The sequence below is a fragment of the Plecotus auritus genome (assembly GCF_963455305.1).
Source record: "Plecotus auritus genome assembly, chromosome: 6".
Taxonomy (NCBI): Eukaryota; Metazoa; Chordata; class Mammalia; order Chiroptera; family Vespertilionidae; genus Plecotus; species Plecotus auritus.
Window position 1 is genome coordinate 39,574,988 of NC_137773.1, and position 27,188 is coordinate 39,602,175.

Genomic DNA, 27,188 nt, shown 5'->3' on the forward strand with positions numbered 1-27,188 from the left:
AACATCAGCTTGTGGACTGCAGGGTCCCAGTCCAGTCAAGGGCATGTACCTTGGTTGCAGGCTTATCTCTGCCGGGGTGTGTGTGGGAAGCACCAATTGATGGGCTTCTCTCACTTCGATGTATCTGCTTCTCTCCCTCCCACTCTCTAAAAATCAATGGAACAATATCCTCAGGTGATGATTAACCAAAAAATAAACTAATTTTTCAAAAAAAAAAAAAAAAAAAGAGAGATACATTTAAGTCCTAACCCCAGCACCTCACATGTGACCTTATTTGGAAATAGGGTCTTTACAGAGGTAATCAAATTAAATCGAGGCTAAGGTGGGCCCTAAGCCATATGACTAGTGTCCTTAAAAAAGGGGAAGTATGGACAAAGACACAGAGGAGAGGCCATGTGAAGATGAACTCGGGATTATACAGGTGCATCTACAAGCCAAGGAACACCTGAGGCAACCAGAAGCTGGAAGAGATGCTGAAACACATCCTTCCCTCGTGCTGTCGGAAGGACCGTGGCCCTGCTGACACTGATTCAGGTTTCTGGCCTCCAGAAGAGACAGTCTCTGTTATGTTAAGTCAGACTCTGTTGTGACAGTTCTAGGAAACTAATATAGCTGTCAATTAAATCATTTAGAACACTGTGCAGGTCCCAATATTTTGAATGTAACCAGTTTTCAAGAAGGTGTGGTCAATGATTTTCATCCCAAATTCACAGAGGGGCCCAGCTGAAGGAGGGAGAGTGGTGGGCCCTCCCCATGAATCACAAGGAAGGGGGTTTGGCGGAGGCGACCTTCACCAGCCTCTCAGCCTGGCTTAGCCTCCACTGTGAACCTCTGGTCTGGCCTCCCTCCTACTTCATGCCCTTTTCCCTCTGGGAGCCTTGGGTCTGGCTGATGAGAACAGAGTCCTTATCTCACAGGCTTGTTCAAGGATCAGGAAGGATCAAGGCTGCAAAAGCATTCTGTTGAGAGGTGGTCTTTCTTCCTGGGAGTTGGAGGCAGCAGACATAGGCAGCTAGGAACGCCCACTTCAAGCTGGATGCTCCTGGGTTTCCAAGGGAATAGCCTCATCTTCTCTGCAGGCCATGCTGGGCAAGTTCTAAGCACAAACTGAACCCTGACACCATTTGTGGCTTCCAGAAAAATGAGAATGGTAAAAAATAAGTGTAAAAAGAATTAACAACACACCCTTTAAGTCAAGAAAAAAATACATCAGAGGGACAGTCACAATTTTGTGGACTAAGAGGCGGTGTGAGGGGCTGGGACTTAGGGCCAAGAGGGAACGAGGGTGAGAGGGGCGAGTGTTCCCTTCCCAGCCCTGGGAGATGGGGAGGAAGGGAGTAGGCTGTGAGGAGCAGCTGCTGGAGGCATTTCACCCTCCTGCCCAAAGCAGCTGCTCCTCTGCCCTGACCCTGCCCATGCCCTGTGGCCATGCTGGTGGCAGGCACCTAGCGGGACAGCGGTGTCTGCTTCAGGGACATGAGCACAGAACGCAGGCGGGACACGTCTTTGCACTGTTTGCTGCTCTTGGGGTTGAAGTCACACAGCTGAGCCACTTTCTCCCACTCTGTGCCTGGGGTTTCCTCCTTGGATTCCTTCACGAAAGCCTCCTCAGATGCCCTGCGGGTGGAGATTGGACAGAGGTCTCAGAGCTGCCTGCCTTTCCCCAAAACCAGTGATGCTTTCCCCACAATGAGCAAGGCTGCTTTTCCCAGCCTACTCTGGGGTACTTTATCCAGAGGTCTCCTCCCTGGCCCTGTGCCCTCTGACCTTGGGCCCCAGGAACAGCCTTGGCATCAGAGGAAACCTAGTTTGGGACTGAGTGCAGACCTCGCCTCCTCAGAGAGGTCTTCCTTTGCCACCCTAGCTAAAGTTTCCTCCTGTACCTCCACCCCTGCCCCACCCTCGCGCTCTCTGGTCATTACCTCTCCATCAAGAGTTCCCCACCTGGGGCTCCTGGCTCCTAATGGCCATGGAGGAACTAATGTGGAATCTCAGCCATTTTCAGTGTTTCAATAACTTGGCAGAGAAAGGACATTGATTAACTACATAACTAATTGAAGGGCCTGGTTCAGCATTGCCTCAATGTTCTGTGGACCCTGTGTGTTCTCAGAAAAGAGTTGTGGTCAAACACTCATGGGAAACTCAGTTAAAGGGGATCTTCAAAGCCTTCCATGTGCATCAGTGGAAAAGTGATGGCGATATCTCCAGCATGTTTGATGGCAGAGCTCTTTTTAGCCCAGAATATGGAGCCATGGCCTGAGGACGGCTCCATTCATTTAAGTCTTTGCTTTTGGTTAGAGTCAAGTTAGGGTGACAACTGGTGGCTTCTTCATTAGAAGTTCTAGCTGACAGGTATAAAAGCCACTGATGAAGAAATAATGGAGAGACAAAGTGTAGTCAATACTGTTTAGTGGACAAAACCTAAATGTGGGCATTATTAAGAGAAAGACATTAAAGGATTCTTAGGTGGAAGGGCTGGGTCTTTGTCCTGTTTGGCTATCAAGCCAAACCATGCATGACCAGGCACTGGCAGATGGTGGGGAGCTCTCCAGTTGGTCCACATGGGCTGTGCCAAGGGTGATCTGGCCCTCCATACTGAGTGTGCTGTGTGCTCATTACCTAACCTGTAAAGTAAGGATCAGAGCCTCCACCTTTGTGATCTGAGTGGCTGAGAATCTAAGGAGATGGCAGGTGTGTGAAGCTTGGGAAGGTGTTGACTGCTGTGCAGGGGGCTGAGGGAAGCTTTCCTAGCAGCTGTCCTTTGGGTCAAGAGGCTCCCGCTAAACTTGCAGCTCAAAGTGTGGTGGGTGGTCTTGCTGCACGGGCATCACCATGGAGCTTGTGGGAAATGCAGAATCATGGCCTCATCTCAGTCCTACTGAATTAGAATCCTCATTTTAATAAGATCCTCTGGTGTCTCACAGGCACATGGAAGTCTGGGAAACGCTGGTCTGCACTCTCCCTCTTCAGGACTCCCTTGCATGATCCTTGGGCCATTTTCTGGGGTGAAACAGGAGCACTAACTACCCCCAGTACCCATGTCCTTCTGCCATCCCCACTCCCCTGCTTGAAATCTCCTATGGCTCCCTGCTGCCTTCAGGATCAAGTCCAAGCTTCTTGGCCTGGCACAACAGGCATTTCTGCAGCTGGTCCCGAGCTGACCTTCTCCACACGCCCCTACCTCCACAGTCTACAGCCCCCAGGCACTAGGTATGTCCTATCTCATCACCTTTGCCCAAGCAACTTCTTCCACCTAAGATGTCCTTCCCCTCATCTTCCCCTCCCCATGCATTCATTCCTCCTCCCACTTTATGGTCCAGTTGAAGGTCCTGCTTCTCTGAAGCCTGCCCTGGATCCCACAGCAGAAGGTGGCTTCCACAGTGTTGTGTGTCCTTCCACGCAGCTCTTATTACCACGCACTCCTGTCTGACCAGAGATTGGCACTGGGTAAGTACCCATGAGGACTGGACAGCCGGGAGAGTGGACGGAAAGTAGGAGCGAAAGGCTGTCACCCTGAGGTGTCCTGGGCACTGAGAGAAGAGTTAGCCAGAGGCCTGCCAAAGGTGTGGCTGACACGCAGAACAGCCAATACTTGGCTGACCTCACACTCATCACTATTTTTTCCTTCAGCTTTACAATCCCCAACACAACTCTAGGTGTCGCTCTCAACCAACTGAGGCGACGTGAGAGGGAACCTCTACGTCTCTGGTCTAGGTTAGTCACAGTACCAACTTGGGTAGAAGCTCTAAGGAGGAGCAGTGCACTTGGGGGTAGCAGAAGGGGATAGGTGTGCTCCTAGCTCTCTTTTTGTACCTCCAGAAATTGGCACTCGATCTTTGCTTTGTTCAACAGAAGACCTCTGCATCCTACCTCCCACCCCCAAGAGGCATCTCTTTGGGAAGGAGTTGGACAGCTTTGCCATTCACCCCTCCCACCCGGGCATGGCCAGTGCATTCTTTTCTTTTCTCTGCCTGGATTTAGCAAAGTCACCTCCATGCAGAAAAGACCTCCATAAGCATTTGCTGGAGTGGTAGAGGTGCTGCGCTGTTTGGGGATTCACCCCTGCTCTGGTCATAGCCTTCTCCCTGCCCTCGCCCAGCCTCACTCTTGTACCCCACAAGCAGGAGACTCAAAAAACTGTGCCAGCCACACACAGGGGACTCGCCCTCTCCAGCTCCCCCAGACAGAGGAGCAGAGGAGACACACGTACACGTAGCCGATGATATCAGCATCTGGCTGCTGGTAGAATGCTTTGTCAGCGATCCTTAAGGGAAAGGGGTTAGGTGGGGGAAGACGAGATGGCAAGACAGACAGGCAGAGGGTTAAAGAGAAAGAGAGACAGTGTTAGTACCTCCAGGTTGAGAGGTGTTAGGAAGCACAGCCCTGGGAGGCTCAACTATCTACAGCCCAGAGAGGGGAGCAGGAATCCTCCACCCGCCCACCCGGGTGCCTTTTCTAAAACTCAGCCCTGATCATATTACTCCTCCGTTCACCACCCATGTCTGCCCAACACAGGTACCCTCTCTGCCACCACTCCCAGCCTCCCTGCTGTCCCAGACACAATGTCCTTTCTTTCTTATCATTCTGTCCCCTAGTCTACATTTCCCTCCCCCACCCCTGCCCTCCTTTTCCTAATGAACTCCTACTCATCCTCCAAAACCCAGTTCCCCAGATACAAAGGTTCCTCCCCAACAGCATCCCTTGTTTCCTCCTGCAGAGGCCCTACTGCTGAGTTCAGCTGGATATGTGTTTCTCTTCTCTGAACTCAGAGGATACAGATTGGGTCCTTCTCATCTGTCTTCCGGTACCCAGCCCAGAGCCTGGCATGCAGCAGCTTCCTGAACACAAGTGTGGCGGCTTCCCAGAATTGGCCTTGCCCTTCCTGGCGGGCCTAGTGATTTGAAGGGCAGAGTATCAAAGGCTGGACTGCTGGGCAGCATCTCTGAAATGTTCTGAGACCATTTCCACAAAGGTGTTCTCTGGTGGCATCTGCTGTCTTTGCCTGCTCAGGATTCATTCTGCTTCTTCCAGGAAGGGCACCCTGATTGTCATTTGCAGGATCAAGTTGCCCCAAGTCAGTCCCTGTGGTTTGAGTAGGACTGACCCCATGCCCAACCCAAGGAATGGAATATTACCTAAGCTGGGTCCATCAGGGAGTCCCTCCCTCTGGGCCAGTCACTGGGCCTGGCCCATGCCCCACCAATGAGGGTCAGGTCAAGGACTTATGCTGGAGCTATTGGGAGCAAGAGATTATTTTATTTTCATTGAAGTTGCCAAGTAGATAGAGCAGAAGCCTGGAGCTGCTGGTGGCCACCTTCGCCCCCATCCCAAGGGTGTGTGTCCCAGAGTGAAGGCTCCATCGAGGAAAGAAGAGCTTAGAGATAGTAAAAGTGGGTGCCAACTGACTTTGTTTCAGCCCTTGAGCCCGCTGTGCCTGCCGTCCTGCCCCTGGCTTTTTAGTTCTACAAGCCACTCATTTCCTTTAGTGCTGAAGCCCCTCTGGGTCAAAGTGCTACAAGCAAAATCCCGTACCCAGACTGGCTCTTCACTCCCAGCCAGGACTGTGCTTTCCACGGCACTAACCGTGGCACAGAGGGCCCAGGCCTAGCTGTTGGGCCCCAGCACAGTCTGGCTCACATCCCAGGGACCTGGGACCTCATTTGCTGACTGCAGAACTTGTTCTCGCTGTTGTGGTGAGGAGGTGAGAGCGTAACAGTGTATCAGCCCTTCCAAGTTCAGGGCTCTGAACTCCACAGGCAACCAAGGAAGTAGTCCTGGGCATTCAGCTTCTCCTTCCCCATGTTCTTGCCACCAAATCACCCATTCTCAAGGTGGGTCTCCAATACCATAGCCCCCTCCTGTCCCCATAGCCCCCTCCTGTCCCCATAGCCCCCTCATGTCCCCATAGCTCCCTCATGTCCCCAGAGTCCTCTCCTGTCCCCATAGCCCCCTCATGTCCCCATAGCTCTATAGCCCCCTCCTGTCCCCATAGCTCCCTCATGTCCCCATAGCCCCCTCATGTCCCTATATCCCCTCCTGTCCCCATAGCCCCCTCCTGTCCCCATAGCCCCCTCATGTCCCCATAGCTCCCTCATGTCCCCATAGCCCCCTCCTGTCCCCAAAGCTCCCTCATGTCCCCATAGCCCCCTCATGTCCCTATAGCCCCTCCTGTCCCCATAGCCCCCTCCTGTCCCTATAGCCCCCTCCTGTCCCTATAGCTCCCTCATGTCCCCATAGCTCCCTCATGTCCCCATAGCTCTATAGCCCCCTCCTGTCCCCATAGCTCCCTCCTGTCCCCATAGCCCCCTCATGTCCCCATAGCCCCCTCATGTCCCCATAGCCCCCTCCTGTCCCTATAGCTCCCTAATGTTTCCATAGCCCCCTCATGTCCCCATAGCACCCTTATGTCCACATACCTCCCTCATGTCCCTACAGCCCTCATCTCCCTATAGCCCCCTCATGTCCCTATAGCGCTTCTCATGTCCCCATAGCCCCCTCATGTCCCCACAGTCCTCTCATGTCCCTATAGCCTCCTCCTGTCCCCATAGCCCCCTCATGTCCCCATAGCCCCCTCATGTCCCCATAGCCCCTTATGTCCCCATAGCCCTCTCACATCCCTATAACTCCCTCATGTCCCCATAGCCCCTTCATGTCCCCATAGCCCCCTCATGTCCCCATAGCCCCCTCCTGTCCCTATAGCCCCCTCATGTCCCCATAGCCCCTTCATGTCCCCATAGACCCCTCATGTCCCCATAGCCCCTTCATGTCCCCATAGCCCCGTCATGTCCCCATAGCTCTCTCATGTCCCCATAGCCCCCACATGTCCCCATAGTCCCCTCCTGTCCCCATAGCTCCCTCCTGTCCCTATAGCCCCCTCATGTCCCCATAGCCCCCTCAGTCCCCATAGCCCCCTCCTGTCCCTATAGCTCCCTCCAGTCCCTATAGCCCCCTCATGTCCCCATAGCCTCCTCATGTCCCCATAGCCCCCTCATGTCCCCATAGCTCCCTCATGTCCCCATAGCCCCCTCATGTCCCCATAGCTCTATATCCCCCTCCTGTCCCCATAGCTCCCTCATGTCCCCATAGCCCCCTCATGTCCCCATAGCTCCCTCATGTCCCCATAGCCCCCTCCTGTCCCCATAGCTCTATATCCCCCTCCTGTCCCCATAGCCCCCTCATGTCCCCATAGCCCCCTCATGTCCCCATAGCTCCCTCATGTCCCCATAGCCCCCTCATGTCCCCATAGCTCTATATCCCCCTCCTGTCCCCATAGCTCCCTCATGTCCCCATAGCCCCCTCCTGTCCCCATAGCTCTATATCCCCCTCCTGTCCCCATAGCCCCCTCATGTCCCCATAGCCCCCTCATGTCCCCATAGCCCCCTCATGTCCCCATAGCTCCCTCATGTCCCCATAGCCCCCTCATGTCCCCATAGCCCCCTCCTGTCCCCATAGCTCCCTCATGTCCCCATAGCCCCCTCATGTCCCCATAGCTCCCTCCTGTCCCCATAGCCCCCTCCTGTCCTCATAGCCCCCTCCTGTCCCCATAGCCCCCTCATGTCCCTATAGCCCCCTCATGTCCCCATAGCTCCCTCATGTCCCCAGAGTCCTCTCCTGTCCCCATAGCCCCCTCATGTCCCCATAGCTCTATAGCCCCCTCCTGTCCCCATAGCTCCCTCCTGTCCCCATAGCCCCCTCATGTCCCCATAGCCCCTCCTGTCCCCATAGCCCCCTCCTGTCCCTATAGCCCCCTAATGTTTCCATAGCCCCCTCCTGTCCCCATAGCCCCCTCCTGTCCCTATAGCTCCCTAATGTTTCCATAGCCCCCTCATGTCCCCATAGCACCCTTATGTCCACATACCTCCCTCATGTCCCTACAGCCCTCATCTCCCTATAGCTCCCTCATGTCCCTATAGCGCTTCTCATGTCCCCATAGCCCCCTCATGTCCCCACAGTCCTCTCATGTCCCTATAGCCTCCTCCTGTCCCCATAGCCCCCTCATGTCCCCATAGCCCCCTCATGTCCCCATAGCTCCCTCATGTCCCTATAGCTCTATAGCCCCCTCCTGTCCCCATAGCTCCCTCATGTCCCCACAGTCCTCTCATGTCCCTATAGCCCCCTCCTGTCCCCATAGCTCCCTCATGTCCCCACAGTCCTCTCATGTCCCTATAGCCCCCTCCTGTCCCCATAGCTCCCTCATGTCCCCATAGCTCTATAGCCCCCTCCTGTCCCCATAGCTCCCTCCTGTCCCCATAGCCCCCTCATGTCCCCATAGCCCCCTCATGTCCCCATAGCCCCCTCCTGTCCCTATAGCTCCCTAATGTTTCCATAGCCCCCTCATGTCCCCATAGCACCCTTATGTCCACATACCTCCCTCATGTCCCTACAGCCCTCATCTCCCTATAGCTCCCTCATGTCCCTATAGCGCTTCTCATGTCCCCATAGCCCCCTCATGTCCCCACAGTCCTCTCATGTCCCTATAGCCTCCTCCTGTCCCCATAGCCCCCTCATGTCCCCATAGCCCCCTCATGTCCCCATAGCCCCCTTATGTCCCCATAGCCCTCTCACATCCCTATAACTCCCTCATGTCCCCATAGCCCCCTTATGTCCCCATAGCCCTCTCACATCCCTATAACTCCCTCATGTCCCCATAGCCCCTTCATGTCCCCATAGCCCCCTCATGTCCCCATAGCCTCCTCCTGTCCCCATAGCCCCTTCATGTCCCCATAGCCCCCTCATGTCCCCATAGCCCCTTCATGTCCCCATAGCCCTCTCACGTCCCTATAGTTCCCTCACGTCCCTATAGCTCCTCTCCTGTCCCCACAGCCCCCTCATGTCCCTAAAGCATCTATTACCGGTTGTTGATCTTGTTCTTTTCCACTTGCTCACTCTGGCGCTGGTTCCACTCCTCCAGGTCCTTCTTGGCCTTCTCCCGCCACTCCTGTTCTGTCACCTTGGAGGCAGCATCTGCAACACCAACAGAAGAATGAGTGGCAGCTTTCCAGTAGGGACATGAGGGACACAGCTGCCCCAGCTGCTTCTCCCCTGTCCCCCAGTGCCCATTCTCACACAGTTCCCACATTAGAGGGGGTGTGCATACACCTTAAAGTTCCCCACCCCCACCGTGTCCCAAAGCAGCCCAGCCTCAGGCCTGCCCTCACCCAGCTCTTGCAGCCGTTTCCTCTGCTCCTCTCTCCATTTGCGGATGCTCTCGGGTTCCTGTGTCAGCCTGTCGGCCTGGGCAATGGCAGCATAGCCATCAGCGGGGCCATTAGCCTCCTAGGACACAAGCACACAGCCATGGACATGGGCCATCCACCTGCCTCCCAGGGACTACTGCCCAAGGATCAGGACATCCCCTCACATTCTTTTTTCTTTTCTTTTTTATTGAACTTATTGGGGTGACATTGGCTAACAAAATTCTACAGGTTTCAGGTGCACACTTCTACAACACATCATCTGTACATTGTTTTGTGTGTTCACCACCCCTAGTCAAAAATTACCATCACCATTTTATACTCCACCTTTTTTTTTATTTTTAGAAAAGCAAGCAAGAATTTATTGACCACAGCAAAAGCACACTTAGGACAAGGAAGGGCACAGAAGAAGCAACAGGGGAGCCTAGGCTGGGCTGCTTTGGCTCACGGGGAAGTCAGAGAAAAGGGGGCCTTTAGAGATAGGCTTGGGGGTAGCAGGGGGTGAGCTGCCACTGCCCATTGCTCCCCTGGTTGCAAGTCTTGTGGAGTCCCTTGGAGTTTAGAAGATACGTGCCTGTGGGGGAAGGAGAGGGGAAAGAGAATGGCACAGGTGTGCTCCCTGAAAGGAGAGTGCCCACTGTTATTGTTTGTTTGTCTTATAATTTATTTTGAGAGAGAGAGAGAGAGAGAGAGAGAGAGAAACATGACCAGTTGCCTCCTGTACACACACCCTAACTGGGGGCCAAACCCACAACTGGGGCATATGCCCTGACTGGGAATTGAACCAGCGACCTATTGATGCACAGGACAATCTCAACCAACTGAGCCTCACTGGCCAGGGCTCACCCACTATTTTTTTAAAGGTATTTTTAAATATATATTTTTATTGATTTCAGAGAAGGAGAGAAAGAAACATCAATGAGAGAGAATCATTGATCAGCTTGCCTCCTGCAGGCCCCCTATTGGAGATTGAGCCCTGGCGGGGAATCAAACTGTGTGACCTCCTAGTTCATAAGACAACGCTCAACCACTGAGCCACACTGGCTAGGCTCAAGCACTATTTTTAACAAATTTTAGTGAATAGGCCATATGTTGGGGAAAAATAGTAATTTCACAGACATAAATAAATATTACATATCTATAACTATAGTTTACATATATATTTAAATCCAAGAGCTACCACTCATAAACAATGTTCAGCGAATGATTAACACGTGATCACACCGCACTGTGCGAAGTAATTGGTTCTGTTGTCCCTGACATGAGTTTCTGCAGCAGTTTTAACTCGTGCCAGCAATGTTCCCACATGCACTAAGCCACGCCCCAGCCTTATACATTTGTTTACTCACAGTGACTGGTGAATGCACGCATTTACTAGACTTACTCAGTATAAATTTAAAATTATAGCACTATATATAGAAAACTTTTCTGTGAAATTAAACTTTTCATACATACTTAATTTTTTAAACTTTTAAAATATATGTTTTTTATTGATTTCAGAGAGGAAGGGAGAGGGAGAGAGAAACATCAATGATGAGAGAGAATCATTGATCAGCCGCCTCCTATATGCCCCCCACCAGAGATCAAGCCTGCAACCCAAGCATGTGCTCTGACCGGGAAGAATGGGGACCTCTTGGTGTGGGGGATGACACTCAACCAACTGGGCCACACTAGCCAGGGTGTTTATTTTTTCTTTTGTTTCCCTTGCCGAGGACATATATCAAAAAAATATTCCTATGAGAAAGGTCTGAGAGTTTTCTGCCTGTTTTCTCCTATGATTTTTATGGTTTTAAACCATAAAACAACCTCAAGCAATCCCACATCTCAACAACTTCATACCCACTGTCTCCTTTGCACTTGCTGTGCCCTCTGCCAGCAAGCCTTCCCCTTGTGTGACCCTGGGCGACTAAGAGTGCCCACCCCTCAGGGTTGACATAAGAATGAAATAAGCCCTAGCCTGGTTTGGCTCAGTGGGTAGAGCGTTGGCCTGCGAACCGAAGGGTCCCGGGTTCGATACTGGTCAAAGGCATATGCCCAGGTTGTGGGCTCAATCCCCAGTAGGGGATGTGCAGGAGGCAGCCAATCAACGATTCTCTCTCATATTAGTAATTGATGTTTCTATCTCTCTCTTCCTCTCCGTTACTCTCTGAAATCAATAAAAAAAAAAAAAAGATATTTTAAAAAGAATGAAATGAGTTAGCCCTGTGGTTCAGTTGGTTGGAGCATCATCCGTGCACTGAAAGGTCAGGGGTTCGATTCCCGGTCAGGGCACATACCTAGGTTTGTGGGTATGATCAATAGTGCTCTTTTTCTTTCTCTCTCTCTCCCTTCCTCCCTCCCTCCCTCTCTAAAATCATTTTTAAAAAAACACACACAAAAAAAACCCAAAATGTCATTTTAAAAAAAAGAATGAAATGAGTTAACAAAATGTCAAGAATTTCTTTTTTTTTTTAATATATCTTTATTGATTTGAGAGAAGGGAGAGGGAGAGAGAGAAACATCAATGATGAGAGAGAATCATTGATTGGCTGCCTCCTTCACACCCCACACTTGGGATCGAGCCTGCAAGCCGGGGCATATGCCCTTGACTGGAATCGAACCCGAGACACTTCAGTCTGCAGGCCAATGCTCTATCCACTGAGCCAAACCAGCTAGGGCAAAATGTCAGGAATTTCTAACAATTCTTGGCACATAGTGAGTCCCTGTGTTCCTATCATTAAAACCCATCTCTTACAGTTTTATTTACCCAATAATACATACACAGTCCAAAATGACCTCACTTTATGTTTACTTGTCCATTGTCGGTCTCCTCCATCAGAATGCCACTCGGTGACAGGGACCTTATCTGTCCTGTTCGCTGCTGTGTCCTCAGCACCCAGCACAGTGCCTGGCGCATAGTAGATATTCCATACATATTTGCTGAGTGACCAAGCAGCCCTGAGATAGGCAGATGACCATGGCTAGGAATGTGGTAAAGAACTTGGACCCTGCAGTCAGAATGTCTGGGTTCAAACCCCACCTCTGCCGCTTACTAGATGTGCATGTAGCCAGGACAGGATGCTTAACCTTTCTGGGCCTCTGTTTTCTCATCTGAAATGGGAATAATAATAAAACTGCCTCTAAGATCTGTTGTAAGGATTTGGTGCAACAATATTTGTAACACATTTAGAAGAGTGAATGGTAGTTGGCATTATTATTATTCTATTCCCATTTTACAGAGAAGGACACTGAGGCCAGGAGAAAAGGCATGATGTATGACAGAGCCTCTGACTCCTAGACCAGGGCTCTGCCCACTTCTCCACCCCTCCTGTCAGAGGCAGGGACCAAGAGTTGGGGTTGAGAGCTCAGCCCAGTGGGATGTGGCAAGCCTTTTACAATCCAGCCTCATCTCCCGCCACTCCCACTCTGGCGCTCAGCATGCCCCACGCATTCCTGTCTACACACATCCCACCCACTCCTGTGGCTGCCTTTGCTTTCAGCCTGAAATTGTCTTCCCTCCCTTTTCCAGCTGATTAAATCTTACTCCATCCCACGAGTTTCCAGCTCAAATGTCACAAGCTCTGGGATAGCTCCCAACCCCAAGCAGATTTCATACCCCTTCCCCTCTGTGCTCCGTCACAGCCTTCACCTTCTAGGGACCTTGTTTGTTACTTTTTTTAAAGATATGTGTAATATATATATTGTTTAAAAATATATTTTTTATTGATTTCAGAGAGGAAGGGAGAGGGAGAGAGAGATAGAAACATTAATGATGAGAGAGAATCATTGATCAGCTGCATCCTGCATGCCCCACACTGGGGATCAAGCCCGCAACCCGAGCATGTGTCCTGGGAATCGAACCATGGTCTTCTGGTTCATAGGTCAATGCTCAACCACTGAGCCACACTGGCCAGACTGTGTGTGTGTGTGTGTGTGTGTGTGTGTGTTATTGATTTCAGAGAGAGGAGAGAGAGATAGAAATATCAATGATGAGAGAATCATTCATCAGCTGCCTCCCCACACTGGATATCGAACCCACAACCTGGGCATGTGCCCTGACTGGGAATAAAACCGTGACCTCCTGATTCAAAGGTGGACACTCAACCACTGAGCCACGCTGGCCAGGATTGTTTGTAACTTCTAAACTGCTGTTCTGTCCTTTCAAGGCCCCCGTGCTCCTCCTTCAGACACTCTTCAAAACTGTCATGAAGCCTGGTGTCGTTCAATGTCTTCTCCCCACACAAGTGTGCTCACCACTGTCCTGGGCAGTGAGTGCTCAGTAACCATGACTGGATGGATGAAGGTTCCGGAGCCAGCGTGTGCCCGGTTCAGAGGAAGTGCTTTGTAAGTATTTGCCCAAGGGGTGCAGGCAGCCAGAGGGAAGGAGCACACACCAGTCTCTGGCTGCCTGGGGAGAGGGAGGGGCAGGCCCAGGATGGGGTGGTGTAGACCGGCACCTCGGGTCAGCTCCACCCTTGGGTGGGGCACTTTGGGTGGAGCCCTTATTCCTCTTTCCTGACTTCAGAGTCTCATGACATCCCAAAGGGCCTTTCCAAGGCTCGTGGAGCACTGTGTTGGGTGAGCCCCACCCTGGTCACTTGGGAAAACAGCCCTGCCCTGAGGCCCAGCTGCCAGGATCCCTGCCCAATCTATACAAGTCCCATCTGCAAACAACTGCAGTTTCTTTTGTGAATGTGTTAGTGCACGTGCCATATTTTATCTTCATGTTGGTACCTATCGCAATCTGAAATGACAGGTTTGTTTAGCGTTTACTCTCTCTCTTCTTGCAAGAAAGTGAGCTCCTTGAAAACAGACTGCCTTGTCTGTATAAAGAAGGGGTGGGAACCTTTTTTCTGCCACGGGCCATTTGGATATTTATAACATCATTCACGGGCCATACAAAATTATCACCTGAAAAATTAGCCTGCTAGTCTTGTTGAGGAGATCCACGGCACCTGGAAGTGAGTCCTGGTACAGGTGCTGCTCAGAGCCTGGGGATGGAACTCAGGGGCCACCCCTCCTCCTGTCACGTGAGAGTTTGTGGGAAAGGACACCGGCTTTTGTTTCTATGTAAACAAAAGCCAGAGAGGAGAGCAGAGGTTGTCTTCATTCTTTATTGGTAAACAGACCTTGGCCTCTGTGGTAGCAGGGAGCAAAGGGCCACTTTCTGTATCCTGCCAGGAGGCTATGGCATATGAGCGATTCCCCCCCCCCTTTTTTAAATATATCTTTATTGATTTCAGAGAGGAAGGGAGAGGGAGATAGAAACATCAATGATGAGAGAGAATCATTGATCGGCTGCCTCCTGCACACCCCCTACTGGGGATCTAGCCTGTAACCCTGGCATGTGCCCTGACCAGGAATCAAACCTTGACCTCCTGGTTCATAGATCGACACTCAACCACTGAGCAATGCCAGCTGGGCTTTTTTTCCCTTTTATACCTAGTTGCTCAGAAGACAAGTTTGCTGCTTGGTGAGTGATTTGCTAATCGTATTTTTTTAAATCCAATCTACGAAAAATTCCTACTGCCTTAGGAAATCATAGTCAGAGCCTAAAATTCTTAAAATGCTTGGGTTATCATTTATAATTACTGCGTTTGTTTTCAGTAGCTCGTCAGCTTGTTTGGAACTGTCGGAATCACTTGTCAAATTACAGCTGTGCGGTGAGCACACTGGAAATGGGAAGTCTGGAGGGCAGCCCCAGAGTTCCACCAGGAGGGCACCCTCCCATACCTAACAACCCTGCCTATTGGCCTCTCACACTATTGTGGTATATTAACCAGGACACACACGCTTTTTGTCGGTGCCACAGGGTAATGCAGCAGTTCTCATACTTCTTTAGTCTTAGACCTATTTACACTCTTAAAATTATTCACCCCAAAGACCTAGTATTTATATGGGTTATATCAATATTTCCTGCATTAGAAATGAACACTGGGATTTTAAAAGTATGAAATCTTTTAGAAATGACAACAATAAACTCATTTTGTGTTTAAAAAAAAAATCAGCCTGCTATATTTGGTCAAACATTTAACTAACTCACCCCTAATTCCTTGGCAAGTCCAGACCAACTGATTTTGCGGGCCTTAGACAGCCCTTGGGCCAGACGTTCCCCAAGCCTGGTGCACAGTATCCAGAACAGAGAGGGCCTGGGTATAGGAGGAGTTCGAGAACACTTATGAATAAATGAACATGTTCAGGCTTGGGGACAGGAATGAACAAGGCAGCCCATCAGCCCGGAGCTTGGTAGGGGGAGTCCCTAACCAATGAGGACCATGGCTGGGATACCTGCTGTGGCACAGGTCAGGGTAAAGAGGGGGAACTAGGAAGGGCATGACCATTCTAGCCTGAGGGCAGAGTAGGACCGGAAAAGATGGGGGCAGGGCATTTCATGCCAAGAGCAGCATGAGGGCCATGTGGGGCAGGTGCCTTTGGGAAACTCAGTACAGAAGGGCTGCCAGGTGTGGGGGAGGTGGGCTGGAAGGATCCTCTGGTCAGGAGTCTCACCATCGCCACAACGCCTGCCCTAAAATGAAGACTCCCAGGTTATAGAGCTTTAAAACTGGCAGAGAATGTGCAATTAAACGGTTCTCTTTTATCTTTACCACCACATAGGGTGGGTTTTATTACCTTTGTTTTACAGGTAGGGAAAGTCTACATCAAAGTCCCAAGGTCAGCCAGCCAGGAAGTAGCAGAGCTAGGATTCAAACTGAATTTCTGGGTGTGAACATAGTGGCCACATAGTAGCCAATAGGGACCAAACTCACTTCTGGTTCACATGATTTGTGTGCCTATTTTTTGTCTCCCAGATAAATCTGTCTTCCCAGGATTAGTGCCTGTGCCACCTCCTTCCCCTGCTCCATCCCCCATCTCTCTCACACACACCTGGGCTCACTCTGGCTATGCCAGGAGTTTCCTGGGCTTCAGAGCACTTTTCTCCACAGACCTGTGGGGGCAGCAGGGCAAGGCCTCTAACCCCCATTTTACAAATGAGAGATATGGCTCAGAGCAATGACTAGTCCAAGGCTGTCTAGCTGGGGAAAGCCAGAAATGAAGCCCAGGCTGTCTGACTCCATCCAGATTCTTCCCCCACAGCCTGCCCCAGACTGGGTGGGGGAGCAGCCTTGAAGAGCATATGGACCCCGGGTACTTCTCTCAGCCCCGGAGCAGCTGCACATCCAGGGGCACTGCTCAGGATGTTCCAAGCATCTTGTACCCTGAGGTGGTTGTACCCCAGGCCTCAGACCCTGGCCAAGCTGGGCCTACCTCTGCCACCACTTCCCATGGGCAGTGCGGCCCACTAACCTGCTCTGGCTGGCAGCTGTGCCTGCCCCACACCTTGTATCTCGGAATCCCCCAGCCCACTTCTGTCTGCAGTGAGCCCCAGGCTCTGGGCAAGTCCTGGACTCAGTGTCTCACTCCCTGTACCTTAAACATGCCGTCCCCTCAGCCAGGCCCACCCACATCCCCTCAGGCAGCCTCGACACCACTTTCAGCACCTCCTCCCTGTGGCACTTCCTGACTCAGTGCAGCACCTGGTTCAAGTCCCAGCTCTTCCCAGCTTTGTCAGCAGAGTGAGCTTCTACCCACCCGTCCTCCTCCTCATCTGTAAAATGGAGACAATGACAGAACCTACATCGCAGGGCTGTTGGGAGAATGAAATGAGTTAAATCACGTAAAGCTCTTGGTGGTGCCTGACACACGGTAAGAACCAGACTCAGCTCTTCATACTACCCAGTCTCTGAGCCCTTGCTGTCCTGCACGACCATCGCTTCTTCCCTGGTCTCTGTGCTCTGTCACAAGCGAGCTCTTTGAGGACAAACACACATTGGATTTGCCTCTTCATCCACTACCCCAGCACAGTGCATGGCACTCAGGGACCATGAGTGACTCAATGCAGGAGGAGTGGCTGCCTGCAGAGCGATGTGGAGGGCGCAGGAACAGCCTGGGACAGCATCAGAGGGACTGGGTTTGTAGTCCCTTCCTGCCACTCACTGGATATGGGACCTTTGAGAACCCCTTTCCTGGGCTACTTGTGCTTCAGCACCTGTCAAATGGGAGGGGCAACATCCCACTCAGGATGTGAGGTGGGGACCCTGTGTAACAAGTGATACGCAATCCTGTAACCTGTAGAGGATGTGCACATGAGGGGGCCGGCAGGCGGCTGCCACGCTGCACCATGACCAGAAGAGCACAGTGGTGTTGCCAGCAAAGTCCTGAGAAGCTGTTTGGCAGCTATGAACTTGTTTTCCTGGCCCCACCTCTGCTGGTGGGTGGGGTGGTGGGAGTGCGTTACAGCAGGAATGTCCCAGTGAGGAAAGCAGGTCAACTGCCAGGAGGGTTGGCAGCCTGGGAGGACCCACCAGTGGCTGCAGGAATGCTCTGAGCCCCTCCCAAGCTGGAGAGGGAAGGGGTTGGGAATGGCCAGGACCAAAGGCAGGAGGCTCCAATCAGTTCAGCTCCCTGGCACCCCTCTCCTGTGGGACCCCTCTGCTGGACCCCATATGAGCATCTCCGTGGGCCATGCTGGCCGAGCCCATGCTGTGACTCCAGAGACAGCCAGGAGGATGAGGTATATCCGTCTTTGGGATTGACCAGCTAAAGCTAAACTAAGCTGAGCTGTTGATTCCTCTAAGGAGCTCAAAGGGGGAAGATGGAAGGGGTGGGGGAAGGGATACAGTTTGTGCAGGAAGAGGGAGTGCTGCAGGGGCCTCCCACCCCTGTCCCTGGCAGTGCCAGATGGAACTGGCATAGGTGTGGCAGGCTTATCCTTAGGCCTTGTTGGGGATCAGGTTTGTAGCTGGACCCCCAGGCTACCACAAAAACACACACAAAACACCACAACAATAAAAGTATCAAGAAAGCTCTGCCCGGGACGCTTGAAAGTTGGGTATGCATGCATCCTGGCCGGTGTGGCTCAGTTGGTTGAGCATTGCCCCAAGCACAGAGAGGTCACCGGTTGATTTTCGGTCAGGGCACATGCCCGGGTTGCAGGCTCCATCCCAGTAAGGGGCGTGCAGGAGGCAGCTGATCAATGGATATTTCTGCTCTCATTGATGCTTCACTCTCTCTCTCTCTCTCTCCCCTTTCCTCTCTCTAAAAAAGTCAATGGAAACATTTTTTAAAAAGAAAATTATGCTCCTCATAGTGTCCTAGCTACTTCTGTGGTTCCAAGTGTATCTCCAGCTCCAGGTCCGCTGGAGGACACAGACCATTAGGTCTAGCAAAGTCCTTTTGAGTGTTTCCAGCACAGGGGCAGCCTGGGTCTCCATGATCTACCAAACTGAACAGGAGGCCATGCTGATTATTTGGGGCTCTCAGACCCACGGAGACACGAAGTCCTAAAGCCTTGGGAGACTGACTTCCTAGCTTGCAGATAGTTGAGTACTTTTCCAAAAATAGGAATTGGCCAGGCTCCCTGTGTAAGGTACCAACCCATCCCTCTTACGTAAGAAAGTATTGTTTATTCTCTCCGAGGGTTCAGGAGGCCAGCTCCTCCACAGCCGCAGGGGCTCAGCAGACGGCAGAGCTGAAGCCAAGGGGGCAAGGGCCTTTGACCCTTTTCCCCAGTGGGAATCAAGCTCATCCACTGAAGGCTTCACCCCACCCAGGCACCTGGGGGGGATCGGGGGGAGGTAAAAAGTAAAGGGGTTGTGGAGGTGAGGACTGTTGCATCTGTGGGGTCCTGGGGATGCCATCTGTGAGCCAAATTCTCTAAGTCTCAATACTTCTTTAAAATTAAAGTAGAGTTGACATATAGTATTATATGAGTTTCAGGTGTGCAAAATACTTCTTCATCAATCTAAGTACTTTTAAGCCAATTTATGTATATATGAGGGGAGGAGGGTTAGGTGGGCACAGTGAAAGGCAGTCTTTAATTAGAAATGTCCTTACTAGGTGTTTTGGCGTGTGCATGTGTGTGCAGTATAGGGCCACTATAAAGGATTTTTAAACAAGAAAAGTGAAAGCTCTCCTCTTATCCCTCCCCAACTCCCACATCAGGGCTGACCACTGTTAATAGTTAGTAGACTTCCTTTCAGATATTTTGTGCAAACATATTTCTAAAATAAAAAGCAGGACCATACTGTGCATATTATTCTGCAAACTGCTTTTCCACTTAATATATTGCTGGCTTTCTTTCATGTCAATACAGCTTGGGTTTCCAATTTGCCTACCCAGGCCCCCAGTGCTGGACACTTAGGTTGTTTCTGTTTGTCTGCTATTATACATCATCCTGCAAGTAATCTGGGTGTCCTTGTCCAGTTATTTCCTTAGAAAAAAATTTGAGAAATGAAATCTCTGGGTCCAGGGCCTACCCAGGTAGAGATGGCCACTCAGTTCAGTCTAGGAGGGCCAACGTGTGCAGGTCCCTGTGTTTCCTTCAGTCCATGCCACTGTGAGCCACTTTATCCCTCCCTCTGTAAGCAGAACAAAACCATGGGCAGACTGAGGCCACACCCCACCAATCCCTGTCTCTAGTGGTCTTTATTCCTCATCCCCTTCTCTTACATGACAAAAAACAAACAAACAAAAAACATGTCAAAACCTCTGTGTTCCCATCCCAATTAATCAGACTGGAGTGACCAGAAGACTGAAAGCCCTAATCCTATTGAGGATGGGGCCATAAGTTCGTGGGATTCAGGCTGCCGGTCCCTACCACTGCTGAGGCAAAATCTTGCTTACCTGAAACACATCTCCATTGATCGTGGTCCCCATGTCCTCAGGACCAGCTAGAAAGAGAACAAGGACACAGCATTATTCATTGCTCAACTTATAGCAAGCATGGAATGGTCCTACATTCGTGCCCCAAGCCAACTTCTGCATATGCCCCTGCGTGTATTGACTCCCCCCAACACAGACATGATGGATACTTGGGCTCAATCCTTTGACTGCTCATCATGCCTTCTCACAGCCTTTATCACATTTGATTTTCACCACAGCCTTGTGATGAAGTTGTTATCAACCCATTTTGTAGATTCTCAAACTGAGGCTCAGAGAGACTATGTAATTGCCCAAGGTCGTCCAGTCAGTAATAGCTCCTCTCCTACCTGAAACTGATTTACCCTCCGCTGCAGCTGGGAATGGCCCAGTAGAGCCTGTGCAGGCAGAGGCACTGTAGGCTCAGGGTGGGGTCTGCGAGGACCAAGGAGGAGGGACCTGCAAGTCTCTGCCTGTCCCTGCGGTGCCTGGAGCAACTAACTGCTCCACCTAGGACAGCAGGAACCACAGCCTCCACCAGGCAGTACCTGCCCTATTTTTCCTGCTTCTGCCCCTCCCAGAAGGATTTCATTTTGCCCTCAACTGTGACTCCTCCTGGTCCCTTTCCCTGACATCTGATTAGTCACAAATTCCTGTGGCTTCTGTTGCAACAGTGACCCTCAAAGTTGCCCTCCGCTCTTTGCCCAGTGCCCAGTGTCCAGTCCCAAGCCCAGGCTCTCCTCCTGCTAGTGGCAAATACATGGAGGGGCTCCCCTGTGTCCTTTCTCCTCATCACTGTCTTCCCTGAGCCTTGCAGGGTACCTGTGACATAGTAAGAGCCAGAAACTATTTGTTGAATAAACAAATTACAAAATGCATTAAAGAAAGGAAGAATGAATGACTGGCTTTTGTTCACTCACAGGCCTCCCTGACTCCAGCCTCACCGTCTCCCAAACCAATGCCAGGGCTCAGAGTTTCCCTCTGCTCTCTACCCCGTGCCCTTCTCCAGCCCCACCTCTCACCCATACAGTATGCCCATAAAGCATACACTTACCTATGTCATTCCTCTAATTTAAAATATAATAAAAACAAACGCAAAAGAAACCCACTTCCCATGGACCACAGTGGCCTATAGGGCCTGCTCCTGCTTCTGGGACTCAGCAGGTACTATTCCCTCTGCCTGGAAGGCCTCCTTACCCATCTCCACATGGGCTGCTCCCTTCAGCCTCTGGTCGCCTTATTGTTGGCCTTCCCTGACCACCCCCGATATTCACCCCTCCGGCACCTTGCCTCCCCAGAAGTATTTTCTCTATAGCACTTAGCACAGGTGAAATGTTTATTTGTGTATGTGCTTATTATCCGTCTTCCCCACTAGAACAGACCCTCCAATAGAGCAGAGACTTTTTTTTGTCCATTGCTGGGGCCCAACACCAATCACAATCTGGCGCATAACAGAAACTCAGCCAGTATCTGTCAAATGACCAGACCGTGGCACTTGAGGGTCTTTACAGTCTGGTCCTGTCCATTTTTTCCTGCCTTGCTGCCCAACAGTCCCTCCCACAAACCCTATTCTGGTTTCCTCCTTCCCCAGACACATCCTGTACCCCATGCCTTTCTTCCTGCTTCTCTCTCTAAAGAATGCTCTTAGATCCAGTCATTCTCCAAGACCCAGTCCATGAGTCACCTCCTCTGGGAAGCCCTCCACTACTGCTGCTTCCCTAGGCACTGATGGAAGGCCTCACCTCTGGGGTAGTCCAGAATACTGAACAGCATCCCCTGACCTCTTATGCAATTACTTGACCTCTCACGGGTCATGCACTCCTTTATCAGGCTCTGTATCCTATTCAGCTCCTAAAGGCTCCTGTACAGAAAGAGTGAACAGTAAGTGTTGGCTAAATGGAAACTGAATTGCTCTTTGGGGGCCGACTATTATCTGCAAGGCCTCTCTGCAGCCTCTCAGAAACTGCCTAGCAAAAAGCCACAGGAGGCCACATGAGATGACCACAGGTGGACTGGTATCCCTTTACCAGCTGGCCAGAGCGGTGAGCAGCAGCAATGCTGCTTTCAGCCTGGGGACTGACGGGAGGGACACATAATCCATGGAAATAATCCCCGGTCAATATAAATTATAATCAACGCTGTTTTCAGACTCAAACAGTGATTGATTCTGATCAACTATGTCAGCTGTCATCCCAGGCATTCAGAAAGGGCTTCTCCTGTCTGAGTGGCAGCATCTTCCCCCAGGGCACTTCCTCTACCAGGGTCCATTCTGGATGATGCCAGTCTGTGCATTTGGCCTCTCTGGAGTGGAAGTTGCACCACCCTACTCCACCCTGACCAGCCCCAGGTCCGGGCCCCTATCCGCAGGCCCAGCCCACCCTGGCCTTCAGAAAGTCCCTCAGCCCGTCTCTCAAGTCCATAAGTGTTCCTCTGGAGATGAAGTTTCAGCCTCTTTGGGAACCCATACACACCTACACACAGAGTTAGGAGTATTTGCTCCCACAATGCTTTCTGATTTGTCTATTGCACATTTATAATCACGTGTCCATAGTCAGAGGCCGGCAGAACAGGAGCACAGGAGACATGAGTTCCAGGCATAACCAGTGGGTATTGTTTCACTCAGATCCTTGACCCCTTTTGGAACGGGGGCAGACAGGGTCCAGAACATTCCTGGGAGCTTACTGAGGCCCAGATGGGGAAACAGGCTTGCCAGGAACCGATTCGGTGAGACAGGGGCAGAGCTGGGCTGGGCGCTCAGCAATCTGGGTGTGAAAAAGTAAACCTGGGTCCTACCCAAGGTGATGAATGGAAACAAAGTGTCCATTGCTCAGGCTGGCCACAGATCCAGCCCCAGAGGAGAGACAATGTGGCTCAGGCTCAGGTCTACACCAGACACCTCTTTCCCCAGGGGCACCAGGGACCCAACATTAGAGCACTCAGTACAGGGGTGTCATCTAAGACAGTGGTCGCCAACTTTTCGGACCTCATGGTGACCGCTGATCTAAGAGATAGACGGCGGTGGGAGCCAGCATCCGCTCAGTCCCAGAAGGCCAAGGCACATGCACCCCATGCATCTTAGCTTCTGGCATTCTGGGCTAGTCAGGGCGGATTACTTGCTCAGCACCATCTAGGGCTAGAAGGGCAGATCAATTCCATCCTGCCTGGCCACCTATTGAGCCACCATCCTACAATACCTCCTGGATCCCCAAGCCCCACTCAGGACCGCAGCTGAGCATTTGCAGCTGTGGCGGGTGTGAGCCCAGGAGGATCTCAGAGGGCTGTGCCCCACCCTGTGCCCCACCCTTGTCAGAGAGGGAACCTCCTATCCAGGCTGTCAGCCCCTGGAGCCCCACTGTTTTGGGAGAGGCTCAACTCCCAGAGGCCTCTGGCTACCTGGGCTGACTTTTACCTGCTTCTCCCTCAGGAAGTTCTAACTTGGGGTCTTTTCAGCAGGGCCTCCCTCAGGCTAAGCCAGACCAGGGAAGCTGATGGTCTCAAGGAAGAGGTGTGGACAAATGAACACTGGTGCGTGACTGTGGACAGGCATTTCCTAGGAATTCCCTGAGATGTGTGAAGGTCTGTGCTGAGCTGCTGCTCTGAAAGATTTCCATGGCTGGTTGGGTAACAAAAGACTCACTCCCTGCCTCCCCCCACAGCCTATCACCTCCCAGGGTGACTGCAGAAGCCTGGGATTGGATCAAGTCCCAGATCTGTCACTCACAGCTGTGTGACTTTGGGCAAGATACTCAAGCTCTCTGGGCCTCCAGTTTCTTATATGTTACAAAAGGCTTGTTACAGTTCTCATAGCAAGGGGCTCCAGAGATGCTTCAAGCTCCTCAAGCCACGGGAACTGTCTTAGTCATATCTGTATCCCCAGTGGGCCTAGCATACAGGAGTGTTCAGTAAATGTTGAATGAATACAAACATGACTATAAGGAGACTTACTTGTAAACATTTTTTTAAAATATGGAAGCTACCACTTATTCCAACAGGCCCATAAACCCCCACCAAAATGACAGCACTAACAGGAAGCAAAGGCTGTTTTGGATGCCCCTGTGAAGGTAATATCTACTTTTTTACTAAATATTTTAAGAAATTATTCTTTCAAGCCAGAATCACAGCAGGAACACTGGTAAACATGCTATTCTGAAGCTAACCACAGCAGCCCTGGACCACCTTTGGAAAATGCCAGAGGGCAGAGCCACATTTGACGAAGTCCATTATGTCCTGGTATCTCACTCAGAGTCAGCCATGTGGAAGACAGTGTAGTCAGGTGGACAGGGCTACCGAAACAGGTTTAAATCCTTGCTCTGCCACTTGCTAGTACTGTACTTTTTTAGCCTCGATTTTGCCATCTCTGAAATGGGTTTGACACTGAGTATAAAATGATTAAATGTAAGTAAAATGCTTAGCCCAGTGTCTGCAGGTGGTCCCAAGGGAAATTTGTGAGTTTTTGGACACCCTCCTGCCTTCCCAGCCGCAGGAAGAAGCTATGTCTGAGGGGCAGAGGGGTCTGCTGTACTGCCCACACCTTCAGGGCTCAGCTGGGAGCCCAAGGCAGGCCTCCCTGGAGGCTCAGGGGACACTCTCGGGGCTGGGCTGGGCTGTGCTGGATTCCAGAGCCGCGCGGCGGTGGAACTGGCCTGGGATGAAACGTCATGAGGAATTCTGGTCCCGGGAGTACCCGACCCACAATCAGGCGGGGCTTCTATGAGGATCTCCAAGAAGATTCCTCCCCGTTTCCCCCAGACCCCAGACCCTACACACACACTCACACTCACACACACACACACACACCCTCACACACTTACACACACACACACACACACACACACACACACACCACCCCACTCCCCCCCACACACACACACACACCACACACACACAGCCCCAGGCCCGCTCCTGGCGGTGGACCTAGGGCCCTCTGCACTCCACCGCGGAGCTCGGAGGCCTGTCCCCCGGGCGCGCCCCAGGCCCCCGTTCCCAGGCCGCCGCGCTGACTCACCCCCACTCGCGGGTCCCGGCTGCGCGAGGGCCGCCGGGCCGCCCGCAGGTGCCCCGAAGCCCTCGTCATTCTCTATGACCGCGATCTCACTCTCCTGCTGGGCCAGGAAGGCGGCCGCCGGGTCCTCCTCGGCCGCCTCGGGGGCCCCGCTCTCCGAAGCCGAGAAGAAACCAAAGTCATCAGCCATTTTCCCCGCGTCTCTGCTGGGGCGTCCGCCTGGCGCTCGGCTCTGCCCGGCGCGTGCCCGGCGCTGCGCCCGGCGGCCGCGACCTGTCACCTGAGCAGCTGGCGGACCTCGGCGGAGAGCGCCCGCGCACCGCCCGCACTTCCTCTCCGCGTCCGCCCGGCTCCGGCGCCCTGTCACCGCGGCGCGGGCGGGAGGAGCGGGACGGGAATGCGGTGATGTCACCGCCGAGGGAGGGGGCAGCCGGAGCCGGAGGTCGCCTCCCCGCGGCCACCGGAGGGCGGCGCAGCGCGGGGCCGAGGCGGGCGGCGCGCCCACTCCCGCCACCAGCGCTTGCGTCCAGGACACCGCAAAGCTCTGGCAGGTCTAGAGGCGAAACGGACTGGACCGAGCAGTCACAGCGACAGGCCACCGCGGGTGGGCAGCCCCCCCAGGGAGCAGCTCGGGGGTGGTCGCTGCGCAGACCTCGCCCTGACCCATTCTGTAAAGTTTCTTCACCGACACTGGGCAGACATTAGGAATTCCATTACTATGAATTCCCTCCTCTTGCAGAAAGCGAGGCTCAGTGAGGTGACACTAAGTCCCAAGGCCTCACTGCATCTGTCCTGGAAGGCCAGAGCCTTTCCCACCAGGCCCTTAGCTTCGGTGCATTTCGTATGCATTTCTCTTCATTTGAGGAGGCTCCCGTTCAGGCTGCCAGAGTTTGTATGACCTGACTGGACCACAACTTAGAGGCTGGGCCCCTTAAATGTCCCTTAGGTCTGAACCGGCCTGAGAAAGGCTAAATTTATCAAGGCAGCCTGCGACTCCTCCACCCAGTCACCCTCATTAAAGAGCGCCCTAATGCCTCCTCCTTGCCAGTGCTATGCCAAGCACCGGTGCAACAAAATGTAGTAACACCCAGCCTTGGCCATCAGGAGATTACAATCTAGGAGACCAACAGATGGCAAATGGCTAGTCACAGCCCGTGTGCAAGATGCTCTGGCCTTAAAACACATGGTACTTCCCGGGAGACCTGGAGAAAGAACCACGGTGGGATTCGTGCTCTGGAATTTTATTTTGTTGTTGTTGTTGTTTTTGTTTTGTTTTGAGACTTGAAAGTCAAGGAGGAAGTGGAAGCTATGCCCAAGCTGTGGGTAGCAGTTTCCTTAGTGGGTGGGTAATGTAATGGATATGGAGTTGGAGTGATGGGGCATTTCAGTTTTGCTCAGTAATACGTCAATGTAGGTTTCACTCTTATGATGAAAGTATTAGTATAAACAAGAAAGAAATTTAAGGTCCTGCTCAATCTGGCCCAAGCATACTGCTCCACCATCATTTCACCTCTCTTCCTAGTCCCCCCAACCATAGGCTGGGGTGCTGAAAAGACCTTGAAAATTTGCTAGTTTAACAAACCAATCATAAATGTCAATTCCAGGTTTTGTGGAGACAGGAGAGTGAACATACCCATGGTGACCTCCGGGGGGGGGGGGTGTGTTCTGATTTGATTCCTGGAGATGTCAGTCAACAATTTAGGCAACAGGGCCTGGCATATACCCATGCAAAACCGATGCCTACACTCCTCCAAAATACTTTCTCCTTCCTTCCTGTTCCTTCCTAATTTAGTCATCAAAAGAATTCAACTCCATGCTTAATTTATACAAGTTACTGGTCCAGATTATTCTGCAACCATGCTTGCTTTTGTACATTACTCTTACTCTTAAGCATTAATATTAAAAAATAATATTAAAGTTATATATAAATATTTACAGACTTTTTTTAAATTTTGAGAGAAAGAGAGAGGAAGGGGGCAAGAGAGAGTGAGAGAGAGAGAGAGAGAGAGAGAGAGAGAGAGAGAGAGAGAGAGAGAGAGAGAAGCATCAATGTGAGAGGAAACATCCATCGGCTGCCTCCTGCACACTTCCTAAGGGGGATGGAGCCCTAAACCCTGGCATGTGCCCTGACCAGGAATCCAACTGGCAACCTTTCAGTGCACGGGACAATGCCCAACCAACTGAACCACACAGGCCAGGGCAGTTCTATTTTTAATAGACTTTATTTTTAGAACAGTTTAGATTTACAGAAAAATTGAGAAGGTTATTAAAGCTATATTTTGAACTTTTCAACACTTCTTTGTGCTGGAGATTCC

General features: G+C 51.7%; 1 protein-coding gene across 2 annotated transcripts; it reads right to left on the bottom strand.

Moving 5' to 3' along the window:
* Positions 1 to 1,173: 1,173 nt before the first annotated feature.
* CLTB (clathrin light chain B) lies at positions 1,174 to 25,451 on the bottom strand. Of its 2 annotated transcripts, XM_080673127.1 has the most exons (6): positions 24,877 to 25,451; positions 19,857 to 19,903; positions 9,159 to 9,276; positions 8,853 to 8,964; positions 4,211 to 4,264; positions 1,174 to 1,617 (listed from the first exon to the last, which is right to left on the bottom strand). In XM_080673127.1, exons 1-6 carry the CDS (start codon positions 25,061 to 25,063, stop codon positions 1,446 to 1,448), a joined length of 690 nt encoding a protein of 229 aa, XP_080529253.1. In that variant the 5' UTR covers positions 25,064 to 25,451; the 3' UTR covers positions 1,174 to 1,445. The 2 variants fall into 2 exon arrangements, with proteins under 2 accessions (XP_080529253.1, XP_080529254.1); XM_080673128.1 differs by lacking the exon at positions 4,211 to 4,264 and having other exon boundaries at positions 24,877 to 25,405.
* Positions 25,452 to 27,188: the final 1,737 nt, after the last annotated feature.